Source organism: Crotalus tigris, unplaced genomic scaffold (genome assembly GCF_016545835.1).
Source record: "Crotalus tigris isolate CLP2741 ecotype Arizona unplaced genomic scaffold, ASM1654583v1 scf7180000019754.1282937, whole genome shotgun sequence".
In the NCBI taxonomy this organism is placed as follows: domain Eukaryota; kingdom Metazoa; phylum Chordata; class Lepidosauria; order Squamata; family Viperidae; genus Crotalus; species Crotalus tigris.
This window is the reverse complement of record NW_024097694.1, coordinates 304,798-316,551: the sequence shown is the minus strand read 5'-3', so window position 1 is coordinate 316,551 and position 11,754 is coordinate 304,798. Positions and strand designations below refer to the sequence as shown.

Sequence of the window (11,754 nt, the reverse complement as noted above, 5' to 3'; positions counted from 1 at the left end):
GGGGGGCTTTCTAGCCTCGTCCTGGGCGGCACGGACTGCGCGGGGCCCTGAACGGCTGCCCGGCTCGCAGCTGGGCCTGAGGGCTGCGCTGCGGTAGCCAGGCCGACTGGGGAGGCCTTTCTGGCGCCCAAACGCGGGGAATCCCCGGATTCCCCTGGACTTTGCGTGACGTCATGCCCCGCCCCCGGGGCCGCCTCCTGGCCGTGCGTCGGGAGGACCCCCGTCGAGTGACGTCATCTCGGCGCCGTCGCGCGATGATGACGCTATCTCCACGTCGCCGGTCCACAGCCGCGGATCGAGATGGCGGCGGCGGCGGCGGCGGACGGAGAGGTGGCGGTGGGCGACGGAGCCGCGAAGCCGCTGGTAGGAAGAGGGGCGACGAGGGCCGTGAAGCTGCAGGCCGTTCCGAGCACGAACCGGTCCCAGCGTGGCCCCGGGCGGCCAGGCGGAGAGCCCGGCCTTGCGGCGCCATCGCTCCGGACAAGCGCCTGCCGTGAAGCCCCGTCCGAGCCCCCGAGGGGCAGCCCCGCTGATTGGGTGGTGCGGGTCTTGTGGGGCTGGAAGCGGCTGGTTGGGAGGCTGAGGTTCCGCCTTCTCTCCCCTCCGCCGTTTTAGGTTCTGTTTGAATAGCGTTGAAAAGGCGGTTTCCTTCTATCTTGGATAAATTAGTTGGAGAACAGTCTAGCAGCGCACAGAACTTTCTGAATAGGACGTTAAGATTCAACGTATCTAATTCTGAGATATTGTAATTCATCTCCCCAAAATCTTGCTTGACCTATTCATATCCCTCTCTGTAATATGCGGGTGAGAGTAAATATCTGAATTCAGATATGAAAGTAAGAAATGCGTAATATCATATTGAAATCAAAGCATTCTGATACCAGAATGGCTGTAACGACCTTACCATCAGGATTCAGACTTGTTTTACATCCATTCCAACTGTCAAGTCACTTCAGGATACTTCATGTTTGGGATGCTTAAATGTCAAGATATTCTGCATACTTCTGGTTATATTTCCCATTATCTGGGATTGATCATGTACAAAATATTTCCAAATGCAAATACTCCTGTACTATTTATTAATTGTTTGGTTAGATATAGTTGAGTAAATGTTTTTAAATCTTGTATAAACAGTTTGCAGGTCTTGCAGATGTGTCAATATCAGAAGACATCCCTGTAGAAGGAGAAATTACTGTTCCTGTGGGATCTAATACCCCAGACGAAGACTATTCCACATTAGATGAGCCAGTAAAAGAGACAGTTGTAAGTGTCTTGGTCAGTGGTTCTCAACCTTTTTAATACCGTGACCCCCAACCGGTCGTAAGTCGGGGACTACCCAACCGGTCATAAGTCAAGGATTTTCCCTGCCTGGGAACGCCACGCATGCGTGGTGCCGCCCCCTGCACCGGCTGAGGTGTAGCTGGCAAGCGGCAGAGATGGCGCAGGCCGACCACCGGCTGGGCCACCAGCTGGCCCAGCCCAAGGGAGGTAAGGCACCCGCTGGGCCCCACGCGTGCCAGCAACCCTCCCTGCGCCCGTCGGCCTCCCGCCTCCCACCCCTGACCCTCTTTTACTTACAGTTTTAGTAGTTGCTCAGCAGGGAGGGGTGGAAGCTTCCAGACAGCTTGCCTTCACTGCAGACAACTTGCAGCACCGTTTGCAGAATGGGACTTTTGGCGGGCTCAGCAGGGCAGACAGCCTGGACAATTCCTATTGGCTTTTGAAAGCCAATAGAAGTAAACTCTATTCAAGAAAGTCTATTCTATTGGCTTTCAAAAGCCAATAGAATAAAAGGGAGTAGCGGAGCTAAGGAAAAGGGGGGAAAAATGGCAGACTGTTGTTTGGCGACCCCCATGAAATGGTCGTTCGACCCCAAATGGGGTCCCGACCCACAGGTTGAGAACCACTGGTCTTGGTGAAGGGAAGAGATTTCCATCAGATTTCTCTTGGTGTACTTGGCAATAAAGTGCAAAAATAAGACATCCAAGGATATCAACATTGGATGATTTTGATAAATCAATTTATTGTGGCAATGTTAATGAAGCCATTAAAAAAGAGCTTCAGTTGCTTTGTGCCAGATTACAGTTATCCTGGTTACAGTTAATTTTTGTACAATCACTTTCAAACTCAGTACAATATTCCAAGAAATCTCAAGCTTTCAGAACTGGGACTTCTTAGAATATTGTATTGAGTTTGAAGATGTATTTGCATATTGTTAATTACTGTAGTTTAAAAGTCATTTGAGGTATCAATCCTATTTTTAATTAATCAGTTTGCAAGATTGAATAAGAAGCTGGGTAGTGAAATCCCCAGATTTGGGGAAATTGGTATCTGTATGTTTAAATTATTTTTTTTACCAGTACTAGAAGCAAGAAAAGAGAAATTCAATTCAATCGTGGCAGTTAGCATTGCTATAATTTATGTAAATGTATCTCATCTAAATTTGTTTTTGACTGAACTTTCATTGAATTTTTCAGATGCGAGATTTAAAAGCAGTTGGAAAGAAATTTGTCCATGTCATGTATCCCAAAAAGAGCAGTGCCCTCCTCAGAGACTGTAGGTGCCAGAAGTAATGTTGAAAACCTTAAACTGTGTTAAATTCTGTGAAAGCATATTTGCCTCAAAATAAAGTATACACAAGAGGGAGGGAGAACTTTAAAAATAACCATTTGGGGTTATAAATTTTGCATTCCCTTGTAAAAATTATCTGTATGATTTATTTATTTGCAGGGGATTTATGGGGCCCATTAATCCTATGTGTTTTACTTGCACTGTAAGTATTTATATTATTTCCTCTCCCCCCACCTTAATGCTCTAAAATTGTGTTGTTCACTGGCAAAATATAAATGCAACGCAGCAGTTGTTCATACTACAAATTCTGAGGGAGCACCATTCCAAGAACCAAATGTATGGGCTTGATTTAATAAACATGCATATGAATATTGAAATCTCTACGTTGCATAAGAGCCTGCACTTCATTCTTCCTGTGCTGAACATTTTAATTACAGATCTTATAACCCACCTTTCTTTTATAAACCCACCGATTTTTAAGCTTCTTCTATGCTAATTGGCCTTAGTCCAGGGGATGGGACAATCAAGTGAAGCAGGCTTCTGCCACAGTTTTTATTAAATACTTCCATATTTTTTGTCTGAGAAGGATACTCAGACTATCATGAAGAAAAATAAAGTGTCACAATAGTAAATAAAGATTATACCATTGTTCGACCAGATTGCTAAAACATTCTTAGGTGTCTAGATAACTTATGCCAGGATAATTCAGTTTAGTTGCAATGGGTTGTCCCAATCCTAGCTTATAGGCACTGACACATTTTGAAATGGGAAAGAGAAACAATAAATCAGAAAAGAGGCTCTGCTGTTTTGTCCTAATCCATTTCTCTTCTTTAGAATGCTTCAGGGAGGAGCAGCAGATAGTACAGAAGACAGAGGCCCTCAGTTTGCAGAAGTCTTTGTTATCATCTGGTTTGGAGCAGTTGTCATAACACTAAATTCCAAGCTCCTTGGAGGAACCATGTAAGATACCTGTAGAGCTGTCTTCTGGGGTGGGGGAAGAGTTTGACTCCCTTGGGGATTCTCCAGATGACCTGTTGCTTTAATTCAGGGACAGACAATTTTTGCTTTGGGATGATAAAATGGCATACCTGACTGGGGCAGTTTCTGGTCTTGGGAAGTAGACTGTTTTTATTCAGAATTTTTGAATTCAGAATTACTGTTTGGGCCTTATTTAAAGCAAATAACACTATTGTTATTTAAAAGAGCAACAATGGATCAGTAGCTTGCTCTTGAGAGCAGGGGCTCTGGAAGCCCAAAAGATGTAAGTTGGGGCGTGCATGTGGCTAAGGATCCTGCCCTTTTAACCGGAATGCAGAGTGCTTTTAAACAGCCTACATCATGTTAATTTAAACATCTTAATTTTTAAAACAGCCTTTATTTTCCTGCTTCTAGCTTGCTCATCAAGGAGAAAGCTAAATCAATTGACTTTGTAAAGCTTCCTAAAATCTTTTAATGACAGGCAGGTGGATAGCAGACAGTTTAGGGCCCATTTTGTCTGGCTGTAGTTCTGTAGTTCTCTACCCTTTTTTCTCTCCCATCTCTGCACATTATCATTTATCAAGACTTCTCTCTTTTTTGCCAGATCTTTCTTTCAGAGCCTTTGTGTCCTGGGCTACTGCATCCTGCCACTCACCGTGGCTCTTTTAGTGTGCAGGCTTGTACTGATAGCAAACAGTGGGACTGCTGGCTTCATTGTGCGTCTTTTAGTTGTGGTAACAATGTTTGGCTGGTCAACTTTAGGTAAGTTGGAAATGGAAAGCAGCCACTGGGTCCTCCTTGAGTTCATCTGCATACCATAATCCCAGCACTTGTGTTGACAGAATTTTGTGGAATGCATTACACGATTTGTTTAAAAAAACAGGAGTAACAGAAAATTAGTTCACTAACTCTATAGCATATGCAGAGTAGGAGGAGCGCCATGTTAGTTTATAATAGCTAGAAATTGGAAAGAGCACCTTTCCTGGCTAACGTTATTAAAAGGCACGTACTTTTGAGGGCTATAATTCCCTTCATCAAATGCATGAAGTAGATGACTTAGATTGGGGTGTGGTAGATGTGCAGAAATGAGGGGAAGGTGGTTGGTTATGCAGATTACAGACAAGCAGTGAGGAAGGAAACAATCACAGAACACCAAGAAAGAAATCAGATCCCCACAAAAACTGGCAGGGCAAGCTACTTTATATATTGAGGCAGAAAATCCCACATTTGTTCGAACTGATGGTGTTACTTAGTTGAAAAATCCAAAGTCTGCAAGGAGACAGCCAAGCTCAGAGAATGCCAAGGCTGCCAGGACAAACTTTGCATAAAAGAATTAATGAACAAAAGCTTGACATGAGGACTCAGAATAAGGATAAAGTAATACCAGAGCATTCCACCTTCCGAAATAGACTTGAAGTTCTCAGGGCATCCTTTTGGGGGGGGGGGGGCGGGAAGATGGTACCAGACACCTGATTTTTAACACTATTGCCCTTGAGGCTTTGTTTCCAAAAAAGATCCTTGTCCTGGGCAGAATTGTTTGCTGGGATCAAGAATTCTATGGACTTTGGGGTTTATTTATATTTCTTGATATGAGTAAATATTTATTTATTTATTTATTTTTGAGACTTATATACCGCTTTAAGTGCAAGCACTCTCTAATTAATATGTTAATATTAATTGAATAATAAAAGGAATGAAATGTATACCCTGCTTGCTTTCTATTAGTATCAATTAGGTTATCCGGGTTATGATTTTGTATACATATTTCCATCCCATTTCACTTGTTTAATTTTAGAAGCACAATTCCCTCTTTCAGTCCAAAAGAGTGGGGGTGCTACGGATCAGGGATGAACAGCTTCTTCGGTTGAGGTCTGCCTGGATGGCCAAGCGGGGCTGGAGGAGGCACAGAGCCCTTCTTTGCATTTCCACTTTCCCCGCTTCAAGTAGGGGAAAAGGAGCTGAGTTCAGGCTTGTTCCCAACAACCCCTTGCAGATTGCTGCTTCCAGCTGCAATTAGAATAAGTGAAGCTGATTTTTTTTTTTTTAAGTAGAAGTTGAGATTTTTATTTTAACGGACTGGTACCTCACTGGTATAAGAACAATCCATATTGTTTTACATATCTTATTCTAAAAACATTTTGTTGTTTTTGCTTTGGGAACCTTTCCTTGGTTGTTAAATTTTTGAAGGAAACAAAGGTATTTACTGTATATATAATCCTGCCATTTCTGCATGAGTTCAGGGTGGCTCCTACTACAGGAACCTCGTTTTATTCCTATAGCCACTCTGTGAGGCAGGCTGGGCCAAGAGAGGGACTGGCCTAGGTCTCCCTTCAGCTTTCTAAGGCTGAGGGGGACTTCAGTCTGGATCTATTCAGTACTAATCCACCTTTAATCAGTACATCACACTGGTTTTCAAAATTAATTAAAATTACACAAGCATTAATATTCCATTAACATGCTGAACGGCTATCCAGCTTAATTTACAGCCTTGATATTTGGTTTTTGCAATGATTATCCCTGTTGGTCTAGTGGTTAAGGCGCCCGCTAGAAGCAGGAGATTGTGAATTCAGGTGACCTTGGGCCAGTCCCCCTCTCTCAGCCCAGCCCACCTCACAGGGTTGATGTGGGGAAAAGAGGAGGAGGAGGAAGATGTTTTAGGTATGTTCGCTGCCTTGATTTATTTATACAAATAATAAAGGCAGGATGCAAATAAATACAAAATAAATGATTATTGTTTCCCAAATTGGCTCTTGCTAATTCCATGAGGTAGACAGGCTTAGATTTTGAGAAGTCAGGAATCCTCATGGGGAGTCTACACTTCAGGTAGGCCCAGCCTTTCCTCCCTGCTCCCATGGCTGTGGAGGGGATGCCTTTCTGTTTTCCCCCTGGCCACCCTGGCCAATCTTAGCAAGCTCCGTAAAAGGGCCGGGCAGGTCTCTCCTGGGACAGATCCACTCCACAAAAAGCAAGCGTGGCAGTTTGTACTCTCCCTTGGGGAGGGAAGAGGCGAGGGCTGGCAAGGAGCCCTGGTTTTGGTGGGTATGGATGCGAGGCTGATTTTATTTGACGTGTTGTATTTCTGGTGCCTGTTTTTCCAACATGAGGTCTTTGTTGTTTCTTTTCCCAGCCTCTACCGCTTTCCTGGCAGACAGCCAACCCCCAAACCGCAAAGCTCTCGTTGTCTACCCCATTTTCCTTTTCTACTTTGTCATCAGTTGGATGATCCTCACCTTTACGCCATAGTGAAGGTGCTCTCAGCAAAGACGACAAAACCGAATGAAGGTGTTTTTGTTGCTTTTCAGTGAAAACCTCTCTCTGTGGTTAACCTGCCTGCCTCTTGCTCTGCTTCTGCCGATATTTATAATGAATGCTGTGAAAAGGCTGGCAGGTTCCATGTCGGAAACCACAAACTGCTCTTACTCCTATTTCTTTGAAGAGCACTACTGATATCTCCGTGCTGAGTTCTGTTTTCTACCGATTCTGTGTCAGCCTCCAGTCAGGAGAATGGCTAAATGTAATCCTATTCTGGCCATCGAGATTGTTGACAAAAGAAAAGACTGTCTATCTAGAGTTAACTGATTTATCAACAGGCCACAGTTCTTTAGGAGAGAATACTATGTTACAGTTTCAAAATATTTGCTTTCTTGGGATGGGAAATGCTATCCAATTTCACTTATTGTCCAAAAACTAAAAGGGAACAGGTGCAGAAAGATGGTCTTTTTCAGTTTTTCATCCGTTTTTAGTTGTTCAAATCAGTGCAGTCTCTTCACTCCCTGCGCATTGGTTCAAAAGGCCTTGTGGAAGAAGACAAGGAAAGAGCCACAAGAGACCTGGGATCGCTCTTTAATGCAGGAGGGGAAAGAAGCTGCACCAGACTAGTCAGCAGTTAAGGGTAGAGAGGCAGAGTTTGGGAGGCTTTGATTCTGGAAACATGAAACACAGAGTTCAACTTCTGACCTCCGCGTGGAGCCTGGTCGTCCGAAAGGATTTCAGCTGCATCGGATCTGGCATCCCACCCCGTGTCCCGCAGGGATGGCCTCTCTTATAGAAGGACTTGTGAAAAGGGCCGTGGGTGTCTCTGCGAGTTCTGGCTTTTTAATTACAAAACGGGGAAGCTATTTATTTAGTAAGGTAGGGCACAAGCTGGGCTTTTGGGGCTCTGCACATTCACATCCATTGTGAAGGTTCTGGAAGAATCTGCTCTTGAAACGAAATTCTTTTTCTTGTCTAGCCAGATGTAGGCGGTAGTTGACAGCTTATACGTGATTTAATTCTCATGGTGTAATTAATAGCTTATTTTGTATTATTACCTGTTAAATTAATTTTATTTTGTTGCATACTTGTTGGGGTTTTGAAGAGTAAAACTGTTCTCTCTATATATAAATTACTTCTTTGTGTTTCTTTCTGAAAATATTTGCTGTTTTTTTCTGTACTGTGAGTTTTATAGGCCCCTTTTTATTTTCTCCTAAAATTCCAGCTATTGGGCTTTTGTTTCTCTGGGATAAATTGCTTTGTTCTCCTTGCTCTGTTTGCCATCATATGTAAAAAAAGATAGGGCAAGTTGATATGGAATATTATTTCTATGGAAATGTAAAGGTATCTGCAGGGAGACTTAAAAGAACCTCTTTAAGGTTATTTCTGCTTATAACAAACTGAATTTAAATAATCTCTGTGTAAGGAAAGTTCTTTTTAAAATACTTGCTGTTTTTTCCAGAGGAATTTAAGAAAAGGTGCCCTACAGATCCATTAAAATTAATTTTCCATGTGAAATTTTATTTCATATATCATTCTAATTGGGCACAAATGTCAGCTTTATCCTTCTCTTGACCGATATACATTGGTCCAGGTTTGGCCTGGAAATAAAACTTTACATGGTAATTTAGAGGTGATTTGGGCAGCATATACATTTAATAGTTTTCATTTGAGTCGGACTTAATTCCATCGTTATGTCTGTGTACTTACAAGGTAATTAAGTAAGTTTGTTGACAAGGAAATCTTTTGGTCAAAACCAGAGATAAGGATCCTGCTTTCTTTTGACAACAGCAGCTTAAGCCAGTTTGGTTGCTTGAAAATATCTCCACTCTTCAACATTAGGACAACTGGTTTTAGAAAGGGAAACTGGTGTTGGTCTTCTGACTTGAATCTACCATTTAAATGGCAACAGCACTTAAACTTGTATAGCCCTCTCTAAGCAGTTTAGAGTCAGCATATTTCCCAGAACAATCTGGGTCCTCATTTTGCCAACCTCAGAAGGATAGAAGGCTGAGTCAACCCTGAACCTCGTCAGGATTGAACTGCTGGCAGTGAGCAGTGAGTTAGCCTGCAATCCTGCATTCTAACCACTGCGCCACCACGGCTCCTTTGCAGTTTCATGGCAGAAGAATATTGTTCTGTAGGCTCTGGATGAGAGTTATGTTTATAGGTTATTTTATTGAGACAATATGCTATCTGTAAAAGTAGTCAACCTGGAACAAAATAAGTTATTTGATGTAGTTAGTCCCACCCCTTTTGATAACATGATACATGCCATGTAATATGGTGCAATTTTTTACATGCTTGTTACACCAGTTGTACTTTTTTCTTATTTTTTTTTAGTGTTTCACTAAGAAATTTGCGATGTGGCGTTAACTAATCGTTATTTGCAATATGTTTCAGTTACTGTGATGAGACCTACAGAGGCTTTTATTTATTTACCTTTTGCTGGTTATATAGCAGCCTGTCTTTTCTCCACTAACACAAATGCTTGTTTACAAATAGTAAATTCTCTGCTCTGGTGACTGACTTTTTAATAAGTTTTTTTCCCCCTTAATATTGAGATTCAAAAAAATAATAGTTAAGATTATGCTCTCTTTTTTTCTCTGTTGTGACCAACCGAGAAAACGGGGTTCGAAAGTGTCAGTAAATGATCCGATGCTATTCCAGAGTGAAGGATCTGCAGCTGGCCAGGGCAGACCGAGGCAAAGTCCATAAACACAAGATGTATCATGCAGAATGCTGTTATCATCATCACCATTACTGAAATTTGTAAGACGGCTTAACTCTGATGACACAGGGCAGTGTGAAGTAAAACAATCATACAGTACAATTTTACAAAATTATAGAATGTGGTTGATTGGTTTGGAGGTGATTGATACAGAAAGAAGGGCAACGTTTAGTGATGTTCTTAACAATCTGTCATATCCACATATTGTTCATCATGTGCTGCAGCCAAAGAGGCCAACTGACACAATTAATACTGGAGTTGTACACAATATAATTACTAGTGTTTACATTGGGGCAGGGCATAATATGTGTAAATTCTTTAATTGTTTTGTAAATGAATATACTGATAGGAATATGCAGTATAAATCTATGTAGCTCACAAAATCTTTCAACTGTCACTTTCAATCCTTAAAATACCAAATTTTAAAATGTTACATAAGTGTCTAAAACTATGGTATGAGTAGGAACTTTGACTGACTCACAGATTGTAATTGAAAAGTTGCTGGCATCTGAGACTACTTTTTAATAAAATAAACTCTTATGAATAGGAATGCTGCATTTCTAAGAAATTTTGAAATTGCAGGATGCTATATTTTAGCAGGGAGAGATGCAAGGACAGGTTTTGGATGAAATATATATTTAATAAAGTATAAATCCTAACATTCTTTCATCATCTTAATATAAAAGGCTTCATTTTACAGGTTTCTATATTATATATTAGAGGAATATTTATATAATACAAATAAATTATTTTTCAAAAAAAAACCCTAAACATGCATGTATTCTAAAATATTTTGAAAGCCCTTCAGATGATGCTGTAAAACATTATGAAGTGGTAACAGAATAACAGAGTTGGGAGGGACCTAGGAGGTCATCTAGTCCAACCCCCTGCTCAGGCAGGAAACTCTATACCATTTCAGACAAAAGGTTATCCAATCTCTTCTTAAAGCTTCCAATGTTGGAGCATTGGTATATAAATCTAAGTGCTGGTGCTATTGCCTTTTATGATTCTTTGTAGGTGTATTAGCCTGCAAGCAGGTTGTGTGAAGTTGTGGTGCCAGAGATATGAGAATGGATGAATATGGAATTTTGAAAATGTTGAGAATGTGAAATGTTCATTCAAAACAAAGACAGGAAAAAAAGCACCAGCATGCTCAAAATACCTAGAACAGTGGTTCTCAACCTTTGGGTCGGGACCCCATTTGGGGTCGAACGACCATTTCACTGGGGTCGCCAAACAACGCAGTCCGCCATTTTTTTCCCCTTTTCCTTAGCTGTGCTACTCCCTTTTATTCTCTTGACTTTTGAAAGCCAATAGAATAGACTCTCTTGAATAGAGTCTAATTCTATTGGCTTTCAAAAGCCAATAGGAATTGTCCAGGCTGTCTCTGCCCTGCTGAGCCCGCCAAAAGTCCCATTCTGCAAACGATGCTGCACCAGTTGAGTAGTCCTCAACTTACGACCGGTTGAGTAGTCGTCGACTTACGACCGGTTGGGGGTCGCGGCAATAAAAAGGTTGAGAACCACTGACCTAGAAAGACAACTGATGATGCTGGGAAACCAGCGAATTTGCCCAAGATCCAGAATATCAGGCAGAAACGGGTCATTCTTTGCTCTGAGGCCACAGTTCTCTTCCAGCTAAGAACCGTTCCCTTCGCAAGCTGTTACCTTCTTACACACTCAGGTTGCCATACAGACTCACTTTTCACTCAGTCACTGCCTACAAGGGAAGCCCTCCCCTCCCCTCCTCCGAGTCGCAAGAGAACCAGGCCTTCCTTTCCTCTCTCCCCTCCATGGGTGGCTGAGACGGGCTCAGAGGCTTCCCACCCTTATGCCCCCCAAATGTTCCAGGGGTCGGGTCCACACGGGCCTTGAATGCTCTCCCAGGAGGACTACCATACCACATAGAACCCAGATCATCCTCTCCCCGTCCTCCTAGCCCCTCAACTCCACTAGCCCATTCTTCCCGCGTGCTTTTAGGCTGGCTCTTCCTGCCAATGGGAGCTTACAGGCTCTGCTGGGTTTGGTGTGTTTCAAAGTTGGAGCATTGCGTTAGCTGGGATGCAGTGCTTGTTCTTTATATAAACAGGGAGAAGCAAGTCCTGCAGCTGTTCCTGGGAAAGTGGTGAAGAGATAATGAAACTAAACTGCGGTGGATCTTCTAAAAGTTTCAGTTATCAAGTTGAGCAGAAAAGGGGGGCCTGGAAGGAATAGACACCCCAA

General features: G+C 42.4%; 1 protein-coding gene across 1 annotated transcript; it reads left to right on the top strand.

The window, feature by feature from the left end:
• Positions 1 to 216: 216 nt before the first annotated feature.
• On the top strand, positions 217 to 10,082 carry YIPF6 (Yip1 domain family member 6). The gene is made up of 7 exons (XM_039364390.1): positions 217 to 363; positions 1,135 to 1,263; positions 2,478 to 2,556; positions 2,731 to 2,773; positions 3,406 to 3,531; positions 4,154 to 4,311; positions 6,677 to 10,082. The coding sequence occupies exons 1-7, from the start codon at positions 301 to 303 to the stop codon at positions 6,790 to 6,792; spliced, it is 714 nt and encodes a 237-aa protein (XP_039220324.1). The 5' UTR covers positions 217 to 300; the 3' UTR covers positions 6,793 to 10,082.
• Positions 10,083 to 11,754: the final 1,672 nt, after the last annotated feature.

What these genes read in the sequence shown, in the direction of transcription:
- YIPF6 (XM_039364390.1), top strand. Translation starts at nt 301, where the DNA reads ATGGCGGCGGCGGCGGCGGCGGACGGAGAGGTGGCGGTGGGCGACGGA. An exon ending in AGCCAGTAAAAGAGACAGTT is followed by an intron (nt 1,264 to 2,477) that starts GTAAGTGTCTTG and finishes TGAATTTTTCAG; the next exon opens with ATGCGAGATTTAAAAGCAGT. An exon ending in CAGTGCCCTCCTCAGAGACT is followed by an intron (nt 2,557 to 2,730) that starts GTAGGTGCCAGA and finishes ATTTATTTGCAG; the next exon opens with GGGATTTATGGGGCCCATTA.